This window comes from Lontra canadensis, unplaced genomic scaffold (assembly GCF_010015895.1).
Source record: "Lontra canadensis isolate GAN:19392208 unplaced genomic scaffold, GSC_riverotter_1.0 scaffold14, whole genome shotgun sequence".
Classification (NCBI taxonomy): Eukaryota; Metazoa; Chordata; class Mammalia; order Carnivora; family Mustelidae; genus Lontra; species Lontra canadensis.
The window spans coordinates 22117038-22137803 of record NW_022631008.1 but is presented as its reverse complement, the minus strand read 5'-3'; the positions used below and the strand labels follow the sequence as shown (position 1 = coordinate 22137803).

Genomic DNA, 20766 nt, shown 5'->3' with positions numbered 1-20766 from the left:
ATTTCTGCACTTCCCTCATTTGTTTTTCAAGCTCTTGCATTGCCCTTTTGTCCCGACTGGCTTTGTGGCAATCACTGGTCCCAGCACAGTCGGCAGACGTAGGGGAGAGAGCTAGGCAGGTGCCAAAGCGGCTCTTTCATCATGGGGTTCAGCCAGGTGGCAGCAACACCTCATCTACTTGTGTGTGTGTGTGTATGAGAGAGAGAGAGAGAGAGTCACAGAGCAGCCAATCATGAGGAATCTTAATGGCATGACAGCTTGCTGTCGGGGCTATTGAAACCAAGAGAGTGATATTCTTCTGTAAGTAGGTCTGATGGTAGATCCAGAATGCCGGCCAGCTCTACTTTCCCCTGTGCCCTTCAGAGGACCCAGAGGGTCTGGGGAAAGTGCCCACAGCCCTGTAGAAACCATGCCCAGCACCGGGAGTTGGAAACTGACAGGTCGGGAATCCCATGTCGGGCGGTCCTATGCCATGTCCCTTCTGCCCTGGGGAACAGTGGCAGCCAGTGGACAGGAACCGAAAAAAATCCATTTCTTTCAGATTATCGTTCTGAACCCACTGCTGTTTGGGTTCACCATTTATTTCCCTAACTTATACTGGTTCCAGAGTTTTTACTTTGAAAATTCCATAGCTTAAACAGTTTAAATGGATAAAGGGCAATGAGGAGAACAGGATAGGGGTGACTCACCTATTCTTAACAAAAGCCAGTGTCCCTAAGGGCCTATAAACCTCCTGCAAGGACTCTGTGTGACTCAGGAACAAGCTCCTCATTATCTGGGCAAGAAAGGGCTCACTGACCTAGTGTAAAGGGACGGGTTCCACGCCAAGCAATGAAGCACTCTCTGTGACTATTACGGCTGTGAAGTTTGAAAAGTTGCAAAGTTCTGTACTGCCAGGCAGTTTCTAAACAAGCTCTAATTTGTTGTCGTAATGCTTTGTTCTTCCCCTTTTTCTTGTCTTACTCATTTTGCCTCAGTCTTTCTCTTTTCTCCCTTTAATGCAGTTTTTTAGATCTAAAACCAGAGAACAGGGCTTCTAGACTCAGGCCTGCTGGTCCAAAGTAAAAATAGCCATCAGAGCATTAAACTAGATCTCTCAAAAGCAAGAAACTGTCAGTGCATGTATATATACATCTAGGCACATATGTACCAGAGGCTGTCTCTCCCTGGTCTCTGAAAGTTCGCTGTCTACTACTGCAGTAAACAACAGATACCAAATTCTAAGCAAAGCCTCAGGGCCAACAATAACTCCAGCTCCAGCTGTTAGGACGTGTGCATCTGGCCAGTGGGTGCCAGCTGACCTTGTTTCCCATGGAGGCACACAGTGAGGACTGTGTCTTGAACCCAGGCTACTTAGACTTTTGTACCTTGGGTTGAACTTGGGCGACCACGAGCAGCCAGGGCAATTTGGAACACGATGCACTTATTCCCTGTGGCCCAAACCACTTAGTGGTTGAGCTGATTAATTCTGTATTCATGGAACCTCAGAGGGTTGTCTAAGGTTAGCTCCAGACAGACTCACACCTTGTAATAATCCAGTATAGCAAGTCCCAGGTGCATGGCTCTGGGAAACAGGGATGAGCAAAGAAGCCTCTGCCAGACTGTTTGGGAAAGGCAAAAAATGAAAAAATGTAAGATTTAATTTTTTAGAACAGTTTTAGGTTCACAGCAAAATCGAGGAGAAGGTACCAGAGATTTCCAGTATACCCCTGTCCCAACATCACAGCCTCCCCCATTATCAGCATCCCCCACCAGAGTGGACAGTTGGTACAATTGATGAACCTATGTTGACACATCGTAATCACCCAGAGTCCCTAGTTTACATTATGGTTGACCCTTGCTGTTGCACATTCTGTGGGTTTGGACAAATCTGTAATGACATGTATCCATCATTATAGTATCCTATGGGATATCTTCACTGCCCTAAAAATCCTCCATGCTCCCTCTGTTTACTTCTCTCCTCCCCCTAACCCCTGGCAACCACTGATCTGTTTACTGTTTCCACGGTTTTGTCTTTTTGCAGAATATCTTATGGTTGGAATCATATGGTATTGGCTTCTTTCACTTAGTACTAAGCATTTACGTTTCCTCCATAGCTTTTCAAGGGCTCAATAGCTTATTTCTTTTAACCCTGAATAATATCCCATTGTCTGGATGTACCAAGGTTTATTTACACATTCATCTTCTGAAGGACATCTTGGAAGCTTCCCAGTTTTAGCAGTTACGAATAAAGCAGCTATAAATATCCCTGTGCAGATTTTTGTGTGGACATAACTTTTCAACTCCTTTGTGTAAATACCAAGGAGGGCAAACATTTTTAAGACTTGTTTTAGTTTCCATTTAGGTTTTTTCTTTTAATAACATTAAAAGCCACCCAGGTGGGTCTGTATGGATCATCTTTTAGAAAAAAGTTCTTTTGCCTTCTCTGTACATACCCAGTTTTTAAGTCCTCTGATTTTTCTTTCACAGTCTCTCCCAGAGTTTCTCCTTTCCTCTTAATTCCCACTCCCATTTCTTTTACCTCCTTACATTTATTTTGGATTATTGGGACTATATGAGCCGATCATCCCTGCCTTCTTCCTGTTACTAATAGGGCTTTGTTAAACCACTCTTTTCATCAGGAGACCTGACTCCTTAAGTCCAGACACCTCCTCTGGCCTTAAGGGACTTCCATTACCCAGTTCTGTCTTCACCCCTTAAACATGGAAATTAATTTCCTAGAGATTGCCTGACTAGTCCTCTCCAGTTTACGGTTCTAGGGTGTCTTCTCCAAACCCACCTCCCTTGGACTTAGCAAGCCAAATCAGACAGGACACAAGCATCATTAGATAATAGGGATTCACATTATGTGAATGTGTGATGGGCTCGTCCAGGCTAACCCAGATGGATCTGTAAAGAGAAAGTATTGATCAAATGTGTTAAGCCTTGTACGTTCAGGTTTAACCCAGCCTCCTCCATGGTGCCACTTTGGTGCAGAACAGAAGGGCAGAAGTCGGGTTCTTGGCACCCTTTCTCTGCATAGTAGCCAGAGCCTTTTGTCTACTTACTTCGTTCTGCTGTTAGAGGATATGATGTCTTAGTTCTTCTGGATGAACAGGCATTTAGAGTACATTTCCAATTCATGGTCTTTCACAGAGGAATTTGTCTTTTAGTACTTTGGTGGCTTGTGTAAGGTCATTGACGGAGCACCTGTCACAGGTGGGAGTGCTGGCTGCCTGGGCCTGTGTCATTGGCTGAGGTGCAGGCTGCTGTGGCCCAAGATGAGTCAGGGGCTCAAATGGCACCTGCTTGTCTGCAGTCTTTTTTGTTAGTTGTTTGGTGGTCCCAGGTTGGTTTTATTCTTCGGTTTTTTTGGGGTTTTTTTTTTTTTTTTTTTTTTAAGATTCAGATTTTTGTGTGTTTTGAGGAAGGGGGCAAGTACATACTGATCTAGAAGCTTTTCAGAAATTAACATATCTCTGAAAATAGCCTCACCCTCATGATTACATTCATCTAGACAAGGACACTATTCAGTATTTGGTACATTAGAATATATGTGTCCCCCCCACACCAAAAATGTATACCCAGAGTGTAGTTTGGAACTACTTGCTGTACAAAGACATATTTCAACAGATATTCAAGTATGACTTAAACTAGGAAAGGCAGTACTTTGGTCATATTACTTACCTTCTTTCTGTCAATATTGATCATACTTCCTGTTACAGTACCTTAAAATAATTTGTCTGTAAGCATGAGACTTGCGATGGCATTCATAGAGATCAGCAGTCGTGCTATTAGTGAATGTAAACGTATTGGGGGTGCAGAGTGTTGTTTCTCATCTGCTCATGAACCACATGCATAGAGGAGTTGAGAAGAAAGCAAACCACCCTTATAATACATGATCAATCAATTTGAATGTGCCCTGTGGGAGTGCCATTTTAGTTTCTAGTTTTCCAGCAAGTATTGGGATCACTGAATTGATTTTTCATATATTTGATAGCATATGTTTAAAGTATTGTGTGGGCGGGTTGTTTCCACACCAGCCACTGTGAATGACTAATTCTGTTTCATAAACCACCCCAGTGTCCTTGTTTCCAAATAGTTACATCTCATCTTACTTATTGTTTCTTTGATCGAGTTCTTCCATGTTAGAGTGTAATAGCATTAAATTCAGGAAATGGAATTTTATTTAGGGATTAAATAAGCTGGCATTCTTGGAGTGTATTCATTAATTTGTGCTGCACACAGTTAATGGGATGATCAGAATTTTAAAAGTAACTCGAAAATGGTACCTGGCCATCTTGAGTCCCTGATTGCTATCCACATGTGTGTCCGCCCACGTGTGGCCATCGGGTATCTGCAGCCCCAGAGTTCCCAGCATGAGACCCTGACTGGCTGTTGACTGTGGGCGAATTGTTTGAGTTTTCTGTCGTACTCAACTCGAAGGTGAAATGACCTTTCATGAAGTTTCCCGTTTTTTTGACCTGCACTCCTAAGCGACCTAGCATAGGCACAACCTGTTAAGTTTCCACTGTGACATTTTTGTGTCTCTTCTCATACTCAACAGAATGCTGTGGAATCTTCTAAAATGTCCTCACAGGTTACAGGTGTAAGAAGGAAGGCCCGAAGTGGTGGCGATGAGGAGGAGGGAACACTCGCATAGCACCCCCTGCACTGGGCCGTTCTCAGCTCTCTTGGTGCGGGGACCCTTACTCAGCAGCAGAGAATACCGTGGTCCCGCGCTGATGCTCCTCCCTCGCTCTTCATGGCATCTGGCTGTGCCGTGTGACCCTCGCTGCCCCCCTCCTATCCAGTGAGTCTGTGAACTAACCCAGGACTTCCGCTTCCTTCTAGGTATCATTTATCACTGTGACCTCACCAAAGAGGAACTGGAGCCACGAGTCTTCCGAGAGGTTACCGTGAAAGGGATCGATGCTTCCGATTACCAGACAATCCAGGTATGGAGCATCTACGAGAGTTAGAAAACCTGACTTCCGCCTGAGCCAGGCTGTCGCCACCCTAGTGTGTCAGGAGCCGTGGAGGGAGCGCGGGTAATACGGACAACAGGTGTTTTCGGCGCTCCTGCTCTCCCTGGGCAGGGAGCGGGCACGGTCCCACCCTCCTAGAGCGTGCAGCTTCTGCTCCCCCAGCAGCTGCTCTCGACGAGCCGCCGGATCCCCTGTGGGGGGATCTTCCTGCGCCAGAGCCCTTGTGGGGGGATCTTCCTGCGCCAGAGCCCTTGTGGGGGGGATCTTCCTGTGCCGGATCCCCTGTGGGGAGATCTTCCTGCAGGAGCTATCGAAGCAACACCGTTTGTCTGCTTGTGTGAGAATTGGCTAGCCCAGGTCTTGTGGTGTCCCAGGTAACAACACAGATCTGCTCTACACAAAGTCTTTCTTCAGGCACTCTGAGTCCGTCTTCTCCATCTGATGGTCCCGTGTACTTGTGCCTGACGCAGACGAGGCACTCCACAAAATATTAGAATGAATGACAACTGATTAATTGTCATGGCTCTGCAAGCTCCATCTCTGGCCACCCGTCCTTTTGGGTCATGAAGCTCCACTTTTGCTTTTCCAGCTCCCCAGAGGCACCAAGTCTCCCAGAAACGGAGTCCCTTATTAATTGAGGATGTAGCATGTCTGACCCTTTGCAGTGAGAGGTCACCTGCGAGGTACCAGGTATTTTATCAGACCTCTCCCACCTGGAGGACCAGACCACACAGACCACAGACTGGGAATCCGAACACTGGAAACCGAGTATAGAACAAAGAGTGGATGCTCCCACAGTGTTTCTCTGAAACTAGATCATTACTTCAGCCTGCTGAGTTACCCGTCACCTGTCTAGAAATGGTCTGGATGGTGGGCTACATCTAGATCATAAGTAAAGTGTTGTTTACAGAAACCCATGGTGGGCCAGATCTGGCCCAGGGCTGCAGCCTGTCACCCCTTGTTCTAGATCAGGTTTTGGCAAATGGGCCTCTGGTTTTGTGGGAGAACAGCCACGCCCGTCTGTTGACATAGTGCCTATGGCGGGCTTGGTGCATTGATAGGGTGAGTGCAACAGGGCCTATATGGCCCACTTAGTTTTTGGCCCTCTGAGAAAAAGTTGACTGATCCCTGGTCTATATTAAAAAGTACTTATAGGGGTACCTGAGTGGCTCAGTGGGTTAAAGCCTCTGCCTTCTGCTCAAGTCATGGTCCCGGGGTTCTAGAATCGAGCCCCACATTGGGCTCTCTGCTCAGCAGGGAGCTTGCTTCCCCCTCTCTCTCTGTGCCTGGCTCTCTGCCTACTTGAGATCTCTGTCTGTCAAATAAATAAATAAAATCTTTAAAAAAAAAAAAGTACTTATAAAATCCCAATGTTCTCGGTAGGTGCACAGGGCCTTTGTCACGAAGCTCTTTTGGGCCTGAAATGTGCATGTACTCATTGGGTGACATTGGGTGAGTCACTTAACCTCTCTTCAAGTTTTTTTAAGAGGTGATCTTTATTTTGCAAGATTCCTATAGGGTTATATGACATGATGTATATTGTGTGTCTGGCCCATAGAATATAATCCATTTTTTCAGTCAATATTTGAAATAATACAACATACTATTAGTCTTCTGTATCTGTTTTGGCTTGCTGCTGCTCTCATTTTCAAGGTGAGCTATTGCCTGGAGAGAGATCCTGTGGGAGCCAGTAGTCCATCTGGCACTTACGTGGTTTACTCATTCACCTAGTCCTGTAGTAGACTTAAAAAATCATTATTAGGCTGTCACTCTTGGCTATTATCCCTTTTCTCCATGTATTGGAGATCCGTCCCTATCAAATGTCACATGTCACCTTCCCAGGGCCTGTGTCTAGTCTTTGCCTCAGAAACCCCGGGGCCAGGGTGTGTGCGTACACACCATCGCCTCCCCCATCAGTAATGCCAGGACTGCCCGAGCAGTACCCGCTGACTGTCCCTTTTCTGCCCTCAAGGGCAGAAGTCTGCGTTGGCTGCCCTAGAATTGGACAGTCACCCAAGAGAGACCCCGTGTCATCACCTCATTTTGACTGTTCAGCCCCTCAGCTCTATTAGAAAACACATAATTTTCTTCTCCTTTCCAGCTTTCCCCAAATAATTAGTGCTCAAGTCTGCAGTTATCTTGGGGTTTGAGGAGGGAGGGGCACCTATAATAATGCCAGGGAGGCAGCTGCTTACAGGGAATTTACTCTCCTCACAGGGGGAGAAGGGGAGGGAACAGTTGGAGTTGTTTCTCCAGTCAAGTACCCGTTCTTGTCCATGCTGGCAATGGTGATATTCTTGATAAGTGATACCCAGAGAAACTAGTTACCAGCTAATCTGTACTGTTCTCTTTTATAAATGAAAAGATAACTCATTACACCTGAGCACATGCTCAGCAGAGTAGAAATCTCTCAGCCACGTGGGTAGCCTGACATCTACACATTTAACCAGGGGAGGGACGGGCTTGGGTGACGCCGGTGTCTGCAGCGTCACACAGCTGAGGTCCTCTGCCTGGCTCTCTGCTTCACAGAGAAAACTTCCCTGATGTTGAGCTACCGGACGACAACCTTTTATTTTTACCACTGCAGTAGGGAAGAAGAAAGGGAGAAAGATGGTAAATTTGTAAAAGTAGCTAGACAGAACACAGGTGCATCCCACATGTCAATGCGCTGCTCCTCATTTCCGGACTTTGACAGTGGAGCTCTGCCTGCGGACAGAGTAGTCGTAGAATGCCAACAGCAGAGTTTCTGCCTATTGATTACACACAGCAGATGTCTTGCACTGAGTTACCAAAACAGAATTCTTTCATCGTTTACGGGTGCCTTGGAAATGCTCTTTGATATCCCAACACCACAGACTTCTGTCACCTCAGCTCCGTCGTGCAGTGGCTTAGAGTCACGTGTATCAGCAGAACCTTGACGTAAGATGTGAGCGTGACAGATGTCATCACGTTTTGATCAGGCTCTCAGCGGTGTTGCCAGCGATGACCTAACCATTGTAAAAGCAGGCCCTAGAGAGGAATTGGCACATGACTGGAAACCGTCCTGATGGTGTGTTATAGAATCCACAGCATTTGGGCGAGGGAGGGGGTAGATTTTTGTTTTCAGTCACTTTAGGGTAATGTCGCTTTTGATTCCTCTTGACCCTGGTATTCATATTCATTCCGTATATGATTTAAAAAGAAGATCCTCTGGGCTGTCTGTGATCCCTTCTTACATTTTGTGAGGCATGTTATCGTTGGGAACAAATCCTGCAGCACGGATTACGCTGCGTGGTTAGTCAAATGCAATTAATGGTGGTCATGACCACGTATAGCTACCTGCTGGGACAGCTGGTAAGATAGACCAAGACGAGGAGAAGGAGAAGGTCAGAGAAACACATGGCTCATTAGGCCTCAGAGGGCTATGCTTGTGTGTTGTACATTCCTAGGACCCAGCACATCTTGAATTTGGGTGGGGGGGAGCACGTGGAGGGTATGGTGTAATATTCTGCCGGCAGACATGGAACAAAACTGTATAACCTTTACCCATTCCTAACTGCAGCTGCGGGTAGAAAGTTGATCTTTCTCAGGAATATAATTTTGAAAATCAGATCCTGGAAAATTGTTTCTCTTCCAATCAGGGGTACATATAAAAATTTAGTTTTAGATGGGGTTATCAAATCTGCAAGTGACTAATCCTGTCTTTTTCCTTTTTTTATTGTGAATGACATGTCCACATTATATTGATTAGAACCTCTGTGCCCCTCTCTTTAAAAAGGAGCTGACAAACCGTGGGAGACTGTGGACTCTGAGAAACAAATGGAGGGTTTTGGAGGGGAGGGGGGTGGAGGGATCGGTGAGCCTGGTGGTGGGTATTATGGAGGGTATTGCATGGAGCACTGGATGTGGTACATAAACAGTGAATTTTGGGACACTGAAAAAAATAAAATTAAATTTAAAAAAAAGCTGAAATGCTGAACATTAGAAATTATATTTATAAGACAAGTTTGGTGATAAGTGATTTACCTGAAAAAAATCTGTCTACCTTTATAACCATTAATGTGTTTTAAACAAACACGAAGTAACAGGGACATTTTAGTTAAATTTAGTCCATCAACAGGTATGACCTGACCTTCAATGCCAATGGTACTGTTTGAATACAGAGAGTTTCTAGACACAGAACATTTACAGTCAGACTGGAGAGTTGAGACATACAGATCCGAAAGGTCAGACACTGCCAGGGTATTCTCGGGTGAGCCCAGGCAGGGTTCAGCCTTCGGTCAGTGCTGTGGTGTTGAAGACACAGGAGGGTGGGCCCTGCCGCTGTCCCTAGTTCCCCATGAGACTCCTGACCAGTTTTACCACCAGCCTCATTTGGAGACTGCCTCTGCCTTTCTGCCTTCTCGTGGCAGGTTGATTAAAAATTTCACAGCAAATTCAAGAAGGGAATCCTGCCCTCAGAATCCCGTGCAGTGGGCGGCCTTTTGTCGTTTGTGGATGGACCAGTGTTGGCACCATAGTGGAATGTGGTAGAAGGAGGAGCAAAGTGCACCTTTTGGTTTCTCAGTATCTCATTTGTCCAGCCAGGCTGAGGGATTGGCTTTTTTCTTTTTCCGTCCCCAAAGGAAAGACAGAATTTATGGACATGAAAAAAAAAAATCAGTGAACGGAATGTACTATGAATAAACTCCCATTAGCGACAGTTTCCACATTTCATAAAAGACAAAAAATTGGGAAGGAAAGTCCAATTTTATGGGTGAAAATAAATACTATATTATGAAAATAGTAAGAATCATAGGTATTTAACAGATTGAACTGTCTTGATTCCTATTTTCTTATGCTTAATAGGGACTTTGCTGAGGTTTACCTGCTGTAAGGCATACAAAACACCAGGAGCATCCCAGAAGTGTTTGCTGGGTAACTGAAAAGAAATGTTAAAACTAAATACTTCTTTAGGTTTACCAACATGCCTTGAGGTAGAGGGAGTGTGGGGATTTTTATCTTTAATTTAGTGTATTTTTTTCTAACCTCGGTGCTAGCTGGTTTGTGGTTGCTAGCCTACACAGACTTTGCTGTCCAGAGAACACGTTCTCAGAACATTAATTAGTCTTTTAATGTTTGTTAACTTCTGTGCTGAGCGCATGGGACATCCAGTTCTTGGATTTTGACTCATCCACATCCCCAGTGAGCTGACCATTAAACTGGTGATAAGGCTTTCTCCGCAGCGCCGTGTTCTCACGGGTACTGGGCAGAAATGTTCAGAAATGCCAGTGAAGAGTGACTGCGGGGAGATTTTCCCAAAGAACTTTTTGAGGGGTCACTGTGCTTCCAAATGACCAAGGAACTGCTTTAAATTGTTGCTGGTGATTTAGTGCTTGAGCACGCCGGTGATTTGAGGCATGATTTTCACCGCGGTGTATTCTTGCATGAACAGACCCCCCCACCCTTCGTTAGCACTCCGTCATGTAGGCATTCTAGACTGAGGGTATAATGTTCATATGCAGAGGGTACGTGTTTGGGTCTCTTTCCCCTTTTCGTATCAGCCATGTTATAATAATTTGACTGCAAAGGTTGCTGAAGAGTTGTTGTGTTTTTTTTTTTAAATAATAGAAAAGTTATGGGGACCCAAGTCCGTGCCGTCCTCATAGCATGGGAAGTAAATCCTCTTCCTGTTTTAAAAAGGACTTTACTTGCAGCCATCTGCATACAACCCTCTTTGAGTAAAAATCACAAGGTGGCTTGAGAACTGAGCAGTCGGTCCCCAAAATGAGAAGCCTGGGGAGGTTTCTTGAGCCTTCTGTGTGAGGCTTCGCTGTGGCAATGTGGGTGAAAGCCAGGCTGTGCCGACCTTGCTCTGAGCTTCTCTGAAACTGCACTGAGGAAGAGGAGATGGGGGCCAGGACGACCGTAGAACCCACCCTGGTGACTGAGAGCCTGAGGAGGATGGCCAGCAAGAAGCCCTATTGCTTGGCCCTCCTGGGGGACATGGTGGTAAGCCAGCAGCAGGCATGTTTGCTCAGCTTATTTTGTGGAGACATTAATGAGTTAACAGGCGTTGATGCTGTTTGAATGGCTCAGATTCACGTCCTGGAAGGCCATCTAGGTTTATTGTCCTCTACTGTATTAGAGGCCCTGAACGCCAGAGATCCGGCGACGTGTAAACTCAGTACCGCAGGAGACAACGGTGCTCGTTGGAGATTAGTTCTTCCTTAGTACACACAAAATTTGTAATTTGTACCTTACAAATTATATTACATTTGTTAATCTGTACATTACAATGTATCCAATATCTACAGATAAAACTGAGTTTGCTGTCATGTGTAATAGAGCCATTTAAATAGATTCAAATTTTGTTTACCTGGTTCTAAGAGTCACGGCTTTCAAGATCCATAAAAAGTTGCAGGTTACTGAGCTTTGCTGATATGCAGGTGGGTCAGTTTCAGGTTACTCACTGCTAATAATTAGCTCCAGCTCCTTGCTAGAAAACGATCTTGGGAAAAGAATGTCCTATTTCATTATCCTATAGAAAACAGAGTAACATGCAACTTCCTTCTTGTTAGAACTGAATCTGTGGTGTGGTATCATCTATGAATGGTATGTGGGCAAGTGTTAGTTACCTTTTGTCATTTTAATGATTTTTGTTTTTAAAAATGAATCTGAACTTTGGGGTGCCTGGGTGGCTCATTTGGTCACGTGCTCTTGGTTTTGGCTCAGTTCACAATCTCAGGGTCTTGGGATCGAGCCTCATGTCAGGATCCACACTCAGCGTGGAGTCTGCTTCTCCCTCTCCCTCTGCCCCTCCTTTCTCTCTCTTAAATAAAGGGATAAATCCTTAAAAGAATAAAAATGAATCTGAATCTCAAGATATGTGATTCAGATTAGATCCAGCTGTGAACAACAGGAAACATCAAAACAACCATGACTTAAAGAAGAGAGACATTTATTTCCATCTCAGAGAAAAGCTCAGGAGGAGCCAGTCCAGGGTGTCTGATGGTATTCTCAGTATCTAAGATGCGAGGAATCCGCGCTCTGGCTCTCTTGCTGTTTCGTCGCACTTGGCTTCTGTTCCCAGCATCTCTTCATGGTCCTTGAACTCTGCTGACCATGAAGCCCCGTTATATCCACTTTCTAGCCAACAGGAAGGCAGCAGTAGGGAAGAACAGGGCAGGGAGGGAAGGTGCATGCCAGCTGTCTTACAAGCATGTTTGCTTAAAGGTGACATGTATTCTGTCTGCTTTCACCTTCTGGTGAAAAAGTACTCATCTAACCCCATCCAGTGCAATGAGGTTTAGAGATGTTGTTTTAGTTCCAGGAAAAAAATATGTGCAGCTAAAAATTAGGGCCTTTTTTGGGGGAGGAAACAGGGGAATAGATTAGCAATCTGTCACACAAGACAAAACAGGACTTCAGTAGAAATTGTTGGTGTGGATGGGGAGCCAGGGGCGGCCTGGTTGGTTAAGCCTCTGCCTTCAGCTCAGGTCATGATCTCAGGGTCCTGGGATCAAACCAGATATCGGGCTCCCTCCTCAGCAGGGAGTCTGCTTCTCCTCCTCCTGCCCTGCCCCCTCTACTTGTGTTGTGCTTTCTCTCTCTCATATAAATAAATAAATGAAAATCTAAAAAGGAAATTTTTGGTGTCGACCCTGAGACCAAGGAACCCAAACACCACCTGGTGGCCAGGTGCCTAAACCTCAGGGTCAGGATTAGGAAAACAAAGACTGAAAAGGTGAATATTCAAATGTTGTAATTACAGACAGCAGAAATCATGTACTACAAAGAGAGAACACCCTTTAAAGAGGTGCTTCTCCCATGAAGAAAGACCTTTAATATTGCTTCCAGAACATGAGCATATGTATTTCCTGAATTCTGGCCTTGACTTTAGCAGAAGTGTAATGCAAGGCACAAGATGGGACTCTGAGAATTAGAATAGAGGTGAAGTGTAAGGGGTCATCTCTGGGAAGCTGAGGAAGCCAGGTAAGCTAGGGCCAGGTGGCTCTCCAAATGTTTGACTCCATGGGAAATCCATCTCCCAACCACCCGTCTTGTGAAGGATGTGGACCCAGGCCATCCCTGAGGACCTGCTCGTTAGAATGGAAACATAGCATGGATCAGCCTCCGAGACGGGTGTCAAGTCTCTAATTTCATAGCTGCCTCTTCACTTTTTCCTAGGTGATCTGTTCTACCAGTAATATGTTTTTGGGCTACGGACAAAATTGTATGCTTTCCAGTTGCATATACATTAGAGTTCATATGGTTGAGACCTCTCATTTTACAGTTGAGGAAACTAAAAATCAAGGCAACAATATAAATAATTGACAGAATTCAGAGCTGTGCTGATCTGCACTCTTTGTTATCAGGATGAATTATTTGCACACTCTATAGCTCAGGTTGTTGTTTGTTTTTTTTTTTTTTTTCACCTTTAAAGTAAATTAGACTAAAAGGCTTCTGAATTCCTACACCTGCTTAGCTTTAAAAGTATGTTTCTGCATCACGTAAGTATGCAGCTATTACTTCGTAAACTCTTATAGAACCTGTTCAACAATGAAAATACTCCTTGTGTGAAAGGGGAGACACTAAGGGCCCATAAATACATCTTAAAAACTGCTTATAAATATTATGATTTATTTTAGTGTTCACTTCTAATCTTGTTGCATGTTAATGGAGATTCTCATTTCTTTATCCGTTTATTTATATCATATATGATATATTCGCACACATATACACACATACATTATGTTTTAATCAGAGGAGTTTTATGTAAGTCTTAAATGTTGATTGCCACACGGCAGCTTGAAACTCCACTTAAAAGTGGAATGAAACTTGAAGTGTTTATGGCTTTGCTTTTGTCATCTTATCTCTGCTGGACCTCCCCCAAGATCATACTCGGGTTGGCACTAATGCCAGCACGGGTATCAGATTGCTTCAAACTCAAATTCAGAAGAATATCCTCAGATTTATTTTGGAAGCGCTAGCCCAAGACCTTGGCTTCTTGTGCTGTGAACCTGGAAAGACACTTCTGTGCCCAAAGGAGGCAACCTTCTCAATTGCTTTTTCTTAGACAAGTATACCCATTCCAATGTCTGTCCATCATTTCTGCCTTCTTAATGGGTGAAGTTAGATGAAAAGTTCATAGGATTAGGTGGATATCTAGAAACTGGGATCTTAAAAGTGCTTAGATTTTCTCTGTGCTGAGAAGGCTCAATGGGAGAGAGTTGAAGGAATTTTTCTCTGCTTTTCTGTGACTGTCTCCTGCTTAAACCCCAGGGGTACGTCTTTATGTAGGCTGCCACCTAGACAAGTGTTCTTTGGCTTCCTGCTCTGCTCTGTCTTTTAGGGCAGATGGGGAGAAGAGAGCATAGGAGCTTAGTGTGGTCTCCCCACCTGCTCCATAGTTCTTCCCACCCCTCCCCTTTGCCTGCATTACATTGATGGCCGATGGATGAGAGACTGAGTAAAAATAGACCTGGCACTCCAGATACTCCATTATCTCCTTGGAGGAGAAGCTGTTACAGCCTAACTTCACTGGTCTGTGAAGAAGGAAGGAAACATGTTCCATGTCCATAAGTATAACCTTTCGTTTGGGGTCAGGTATACCTTGACCTGGATTTAGAGAAGTAGACTTGATCATTCTCTGTTCACTCCCGGTGCTGACCAAGTGTAAGTGGTAGATGAGAAATGCTGTCATAGTGACAAACATGATGGCAAAACATCGCCAGGTAGAGGGCACTGTGAGGGTACTAAACGGGCACACACAGGTTCCTGGTCATTGTCTGTGTCAAGTGTGAGCTTCTCTCCCCAACTCTTGATGCCCTCTTTCATCCAGCCCCGCAAAAGTGCTGCCTCGCTGCCCCAAGTCCGACCCCAAATACTCGGCTCCATCAAGGCTTAACTCCCAACCACGCCCTTGCCCACCATATGCAGACTTACATCTGCCTGGCTCTCCTTTCTCCTTGCTCTGTCATTGCACTATTAATTTTCCTTACCACGTTTTCTGAAGTTCTATACAATTTGAGTACTCAACCAAGTCCCAACTTCTATAGAATCTTCTCTTCTTCTTCCTAGCCTGGGAAACTCTGTCAAAAGCAAAAGACAGGGAAAGGGCCTAGTGCGCTGTTAGTTGGGAGTAGAGCAAGGATGTGGGCACCCCGTGTGCCAGGCTGCATGCCCATGTCCTCAGCACCTCCTCTCCTTTCTTCGCACAGTCAGGACTCCCGTGATTTCCATTCTTGAGCTGAAGAGGCTTTAGTGCAGGGAAGTTAGACGAGTTGTCCCTTATCATACAGTGGCATAGCTGGTGCTGTCGGCCCTGAGGAGCTTGGCCAGCCTTTCCCAGCTGTCCCAGTTCAGCAGTTGAGTACCCAGAGATAGGTGGTTCTGTGTTGTCATGTAGGAACTGATAGAAAACCCTGTGGCCTCATTAAGACCCTAGAGAAAGCATCATTGCTCACCTTGGTTTATGTCTCAAAAGAAGGAAATGTACATTATCTACTCAGGCTGTATTGATAAATGCAGCCCATATAAATTCTTATACACTTAAAATCATCTGCTAGTTGGTTCTGCTGAGTTAAGTCATAGCTGGCCAGCCTTGTGTCCTCCCTGCTCCAGCTGTGTTCGTGTGTCTACATGTATATGTCTATGAGTGGATATCAATATTAATTTGCATATAATTTGCATGTAAACATTTTTAAACAGAGAATATGCTCTTTGATCTCAGATCGGATAGTGGATAATTCTGAAATTGACTCTCAAACAGAAAACCATTTAGGGTGCACGTAAAAACTATCGTGTATATGCTGCCTTTGTCAGAATCCTGAGGCCTTCCATGTTTTGCATAGGATACAGCTAGTTCAGCTCCAAATTTTAATGTCCATATAGCTAATTTAAACATTTGGAAAAGATTAGAGAAGAATATAAATACTGTAAACTATGGCTGATGCTTTGCTAGGGAGTCTGCAGATTGGACTGTTGAAGTGCCAACTTTGAACCATTACTCAGAATCTGCAGAGAGAGGAGGGACCAAGGAGTGTTATGGGGGTGTTGCCGGCACCATGTCTGCTCCCCTGCCTAGACTTCCACTCCTCCTCTAGTCCATCTGCCATATCTAGTCCACAGCTGCCAACAGGTGTCTTCCTCACCTGCCATCAGAAGTTGGTCAGCCTTGTTGTGGAGAAGTGAGATAGGGAAGAAAACCACTTTCGTTCATCCAGTCCGTGTGTTTATTAAGAATTTACTCTGTGCCGGACATTGTGTTAAACAGTGACCAAAAGAGCTGTGGTCTTTGCCCTTAAGAGGAGTCATGCAGAAAGAAAACAACAACACACCAAAAAACACAAGTGAACAGAAAATAAACATGGAGATTTTGCAAGTTGGTGAAAGGGCCGTGAGTGAAATAACTAGGTCCAGGAATGACAGTGTGAATTGGGTGGTCAACCAGAGTTCGCTTGTGTTATGTCAGTGGAAACATAAAGGCAATGTTCAGGGGAATTAACCAAGTTGAGATGCGGTAGACCAAAGACCCTGCTTGGCCTCACAGAAGACCTGAGAGAGGACTGGTGTGGTAAGTGAGGGGGAAGGCAGGACCTCATGGGTGTGTTTGGGTTTGTTAGGGATCCCAAGTGCAGTGGGAGTCCTTGCAGGGTTTTATAATGGAGTGTGACATGCTCTCGTCTAAGAAAGCCATCTTCCATTTTGTGGAGAATAGATGGAAGGGCCAGATGCTGCTGTAGAGATTGCTGGAACATATCTGTAGCAGTAGACCAGGGAAGACATAGGAGGCCTACTCTAACGGAGAGACTGTGGACGTGAGGAAGAGGGCGGGTTGGAAAACACCTGGAAGAATCAACAGGACACACTCAGAGACTGTACGTGGAGGGGAGAGGGGAAGGGACACATCAAGGATGACTCTGAGATTTGGAATCTGAGCAGCTGCTACCATGCATCAAGTTGTTGGCAGTGAGTCAGGGATGACATGTTTGGGAGGATGGATGTTTTGGATGTGTCAAGTTTGTTCATGTTACATTGTCAGCCAGGTAGCAATATCAAGTATGGAACTGGATATTTGAGTCTCGTGCTCAAAAGGAGAGATCTGAGTTGGAGTTACAAGCATGGACATCTTCAGTGTGTTGTTTAAATCTGGGGCAAGGACAGAATTACATGGAGTAGAGTGAGGGAGGGTCAGAACTGCATTGTGAGCAGCCCCACAGCCAGGAGTTAGCTGCTGGAGGAAGGGCCAGCAGGGGAGCCCCAGAAGAAATAGCCAGGAAGGTATAAGAAAAGCCAGCCAACCACAGACCTGAGGGAGCAAGAGGTCAAGGAGAGGGTATTAGAAGGAGACAGTGGTAGACAACATTCAGTGTGGTTGGTCAAATAAGGAAAGAAGAAGAGTTCTTGGATTTGACCAGGTGTATTCATTTGTGATCTTGACAAGAGCACTTTCAGGAGCAGTGGGGCAGACTGGTGGCCGAACAGGATATATTGAGGAAGAGGGGAGAAGACCTGTGTGATTTCTTATGGGGGAGGGAGGTGTGATTGAGGGATTGAGGGATTAGCTTTGCTTTTCATACATTGTCGTATTGCATTATTAGTCTAGTTAGAACAGTCTTGTGTAATGCTATAATCTGAAAGCTTATATTTTAAAACTTTTAAAAGTTTCTTAAGAAAAAATAATCCTTGCTAAGCTAACTGAACATCCCCATCTTTTAACAACAGTGCTTTGTCTTCCTACCTTCCCCTTCTTCCTCCTCCTTCAGATTGCTTTTCAGATTTTTCATTTTCTTGCTGTAGAACACAGCTGTGCTAAGAAAACAAATCAATCCAAAAAATGAAACTTTAACTTCATAGAACATTTTACAGATAGAGTCTTCCATAGCTTTTGTGGCAGTGTATTTATTCAAGATCAGGGAGGGAGGTCCAGAAGAGGGAAGTGGGGAACCATTTGTGTAGACAGTCTTGAGAAGTTGAATAGCATAAGGTTTGAGAGGGATGTACAAAGTCAATGGCCTGACATGAAGGGGGGAGAAACCAGATTATTGTGTGTTGATGGGTTGGCCAGTAGAAGGGAACCACCCCAGAAGCCAAGTTCCTTGAGAAGGTGAGAGGATCCTAAGCCCTGATGGAAGGCCTGGCCTTCATAGGAGGGACATTCCCTCCATTCTGTCAAGAAGGAAACCAGCTTCTTACTTTCCTTCTGTGAGACCTGAATTCTCTATTTTCTTTTGTTTTGTTTTATGTTTTTAAATTCTAGTTAGTTTATATGTAGTGTAGTATTGGTCTCAGGAGTAAAATATAGTGATTCATCATTTACATTTAACAACCAGTGCTCATCATCACGAGTGCCCTCCTTAATGCCCCCATCTGGTCCATCCCCCACCCACCTCCTTCCATCAACCCTCAGTTTATTCTCTATAGTTAAGAGTCTCTTATGGTTTGCCTCCGTCTGTTTTTATCTTATTTTCCCATCTCTTCCCCTATGTTCATCTGTTTTGTTCTTAAATTCCACATGAGTGAAATCATATGGTATTTGTCTTTCTTAGACTGACTTATTTCACTTAGCAAAATACACTCTAGTTCTATCCGCGTCATTGCGAATGGCAAGATTTCGTTCTTTTTGATGGTTGAGTAATAGTCCACTCTATTTGTGTGTGTACCACATTTTCTTTATCTACCTACTGTTTTCTCCAATTTTTGAGTTTCAACTAGAAATGAAAAAAGTAGTTTTAAAATTTGGAAATATGTGCATTTTTGATATGTACTCAGTTTAGGCGCTAGAAGACTCTCAGATAGTGAGTATGAGAAATTTTCTGCTTCTTATGCATGAGTTGCTTCCCAATTGCTCTTTTCTACATTAGTCAGGTGGGCTAGGCTATTGCAGTTAACAAGCACTGTCCCAGCCTCAGAGGCAAAAAGTCAGAAAAGTTTACATTTTGTTCCTGTTCACTATCCATCAGACCTCCCTGGGGGCTCTGACCATGCTGTCCCTGTGGTGCAGAGAGAAAGCACATCCCATCCCATGGTGGTCCACAGCCCTCCCTGCCCTGGCCACATGTCATTGACCAACCTCATGTGATGGGGACAAACCAGCTTCAGAGTTGGCAGATGATGATGGCCAGCCATCCTCCAAGTGTTGGAAGGAGCTAGAACAGCACCCGCCCTGGTGACACCACGTTTCCCTTCCCAGAGAAGGCAGAGAGGCCTTGGGGGAGCATGGGGGTTGCCTCTGCCCCTCATCCCATCCTTGACTACAGCACCTGAAATCCTATCAATAGAAATACATTCCTTTATTTTTAAGCTATCATTTTCCAAATATTTTCTTTAAAAATATGAGCAGCTCTACAAAGCTTAGTAAATCATTACCTTTTATTTTCTCTGCAGGCATTAATTTTTTCTGGTGGACTCAAAATTGTAACAGTTTGTGTCCTGAACACAGTGTTCTAAGTAACACATATTTTCCTACTTCGTAAGGAACATGCAGCGCTGCCAGCGAAGCCTCCACCTGGCTTGAGCTCACGCGTGCAGTCTCCTCTCGCAGGTCTGCAGCCATCAGGCCTCTTGGAATTCTTCCCGAGCGCTCGGGCCCCCATCACACCTCGGTGGACCCATCTGGACTCAGGACCTTGCATGAGGCCCAACTAGTCAGTCAGAGGAGGGCAGGAGGACGCTACAGGCTGCACGAGCCAGCCCCGGGGGGGCAGCGCAGCCTGGCAGGCGCTTCTCGGTCTCCCCGTGCACAGTCTGCCGCCTCCTTACCCCCAGGCCACCTGCAGTTGACCCGGATCCTATGAGAGTGTGATCATTTGAATTTTTTAATTAATGCTTTCAGACTTTGGAAGGTTAATTCTCTCCCTTTGGCTTTTGGCTTTTCTAACATGTGTTCTAAAGCAGCCTCTTACATTTCATGTTCTCACTTTCCCTTTCCTACTTCACTCCTCAGTAGTTTACTGACTTGTACATATGGTTCTTTTCTTCATTGTTTGTGTTCCGTGTAACGTATTCCCTGGCTGTGTTTGTCTAAGCGAGGTCCCCAAAGTCCCAGTGCCTCACAGAGAGAAGCTGGAGGGATGCCTAAGGCAGTGATAGTTATAATAGTACTAATTTAAATAAAATGGAATTTCTAAATGAGAAGATAGCACAAATAAATAAAAACAGTTCTTTCACAAACATTTCTCAAGCTGCTACATTATATCTGGCAGCGCTGGGACTGTAAGGAATGATAGAATTTACAACTATATGAAAGGTGACCCCAGGTCCCATGAGAGCCCAGAGGAGGAGGAACATCTAGGACTGTCCAGGGAGGGCTTCCAGGAAAGGAGCTTTGGGCAGACAGGGGAAGGGCACAGAGGGAAGAGAGCTTGTACACAAGCAGAGATATCCCCAGCACCAGGGCTAGACCTCACCAGCAGGAGGTAAGCCTAGAAATACAGGTCAGACCATAGGGTCTGCTTTGCACCCAGATGGGGTGGGATTTTATCGAGAGTAGGGAGCCCTTGAAAGGGACTGTGCTGGATACATAGGTGGCTTTTGCCAGGCACTCCGAGAATTAGCATCAGGAGTTAGAGTCATGAAGGCTGTCCCTGGTAGTGGTCAGTGAGCACCTGGGCACAGATTGAAACCCTCAGTTGTGTGCCTAGAGGGGCAGGAGGACCAAAGGGAGCACTAACATTTAGGGCCTGGGGAGGTGGCCAGGAAAGCAGTAGACTGAAGAGGCTGTGAGTGGAGCTGCCGAGCCCAGCCGACTGGGAATGAGGAGTCTCCCTGCAGCCCTCGGCTTTGCCTGTTAACTACCAGCCAGGAGAGCTGGTACACAGAATTCACGCGATGGCAG

General features: G+C 45.1%; 1 protein-coding gene across 2 annotated transcripts in view; it reads left to right on the top strand.

The window, feature by feature from the left end:
- Nucleotides 1-20766, top strand: part of PREP (prolyl endopeptidase) — a 112175-nt gene that overhangs the window by 67076 nt on the left and 24333 nt on the right. For both annotated transcript variants that reach the window (XR_004382753.1, XM_032858225.1), the window contains exon 10: nt 4834-4937. Coding sequence is in view for 1 of the 2 variants with exons in the window: in XM_032858225.1 (XP_032714116.1) it covers nt 4834-4937 (104 nt within the window). In the remaining variant the exon portion in view is untranslated. The remainder of the gene's footprint in view (nt 1-4833; nt 4938-20766) is intronic.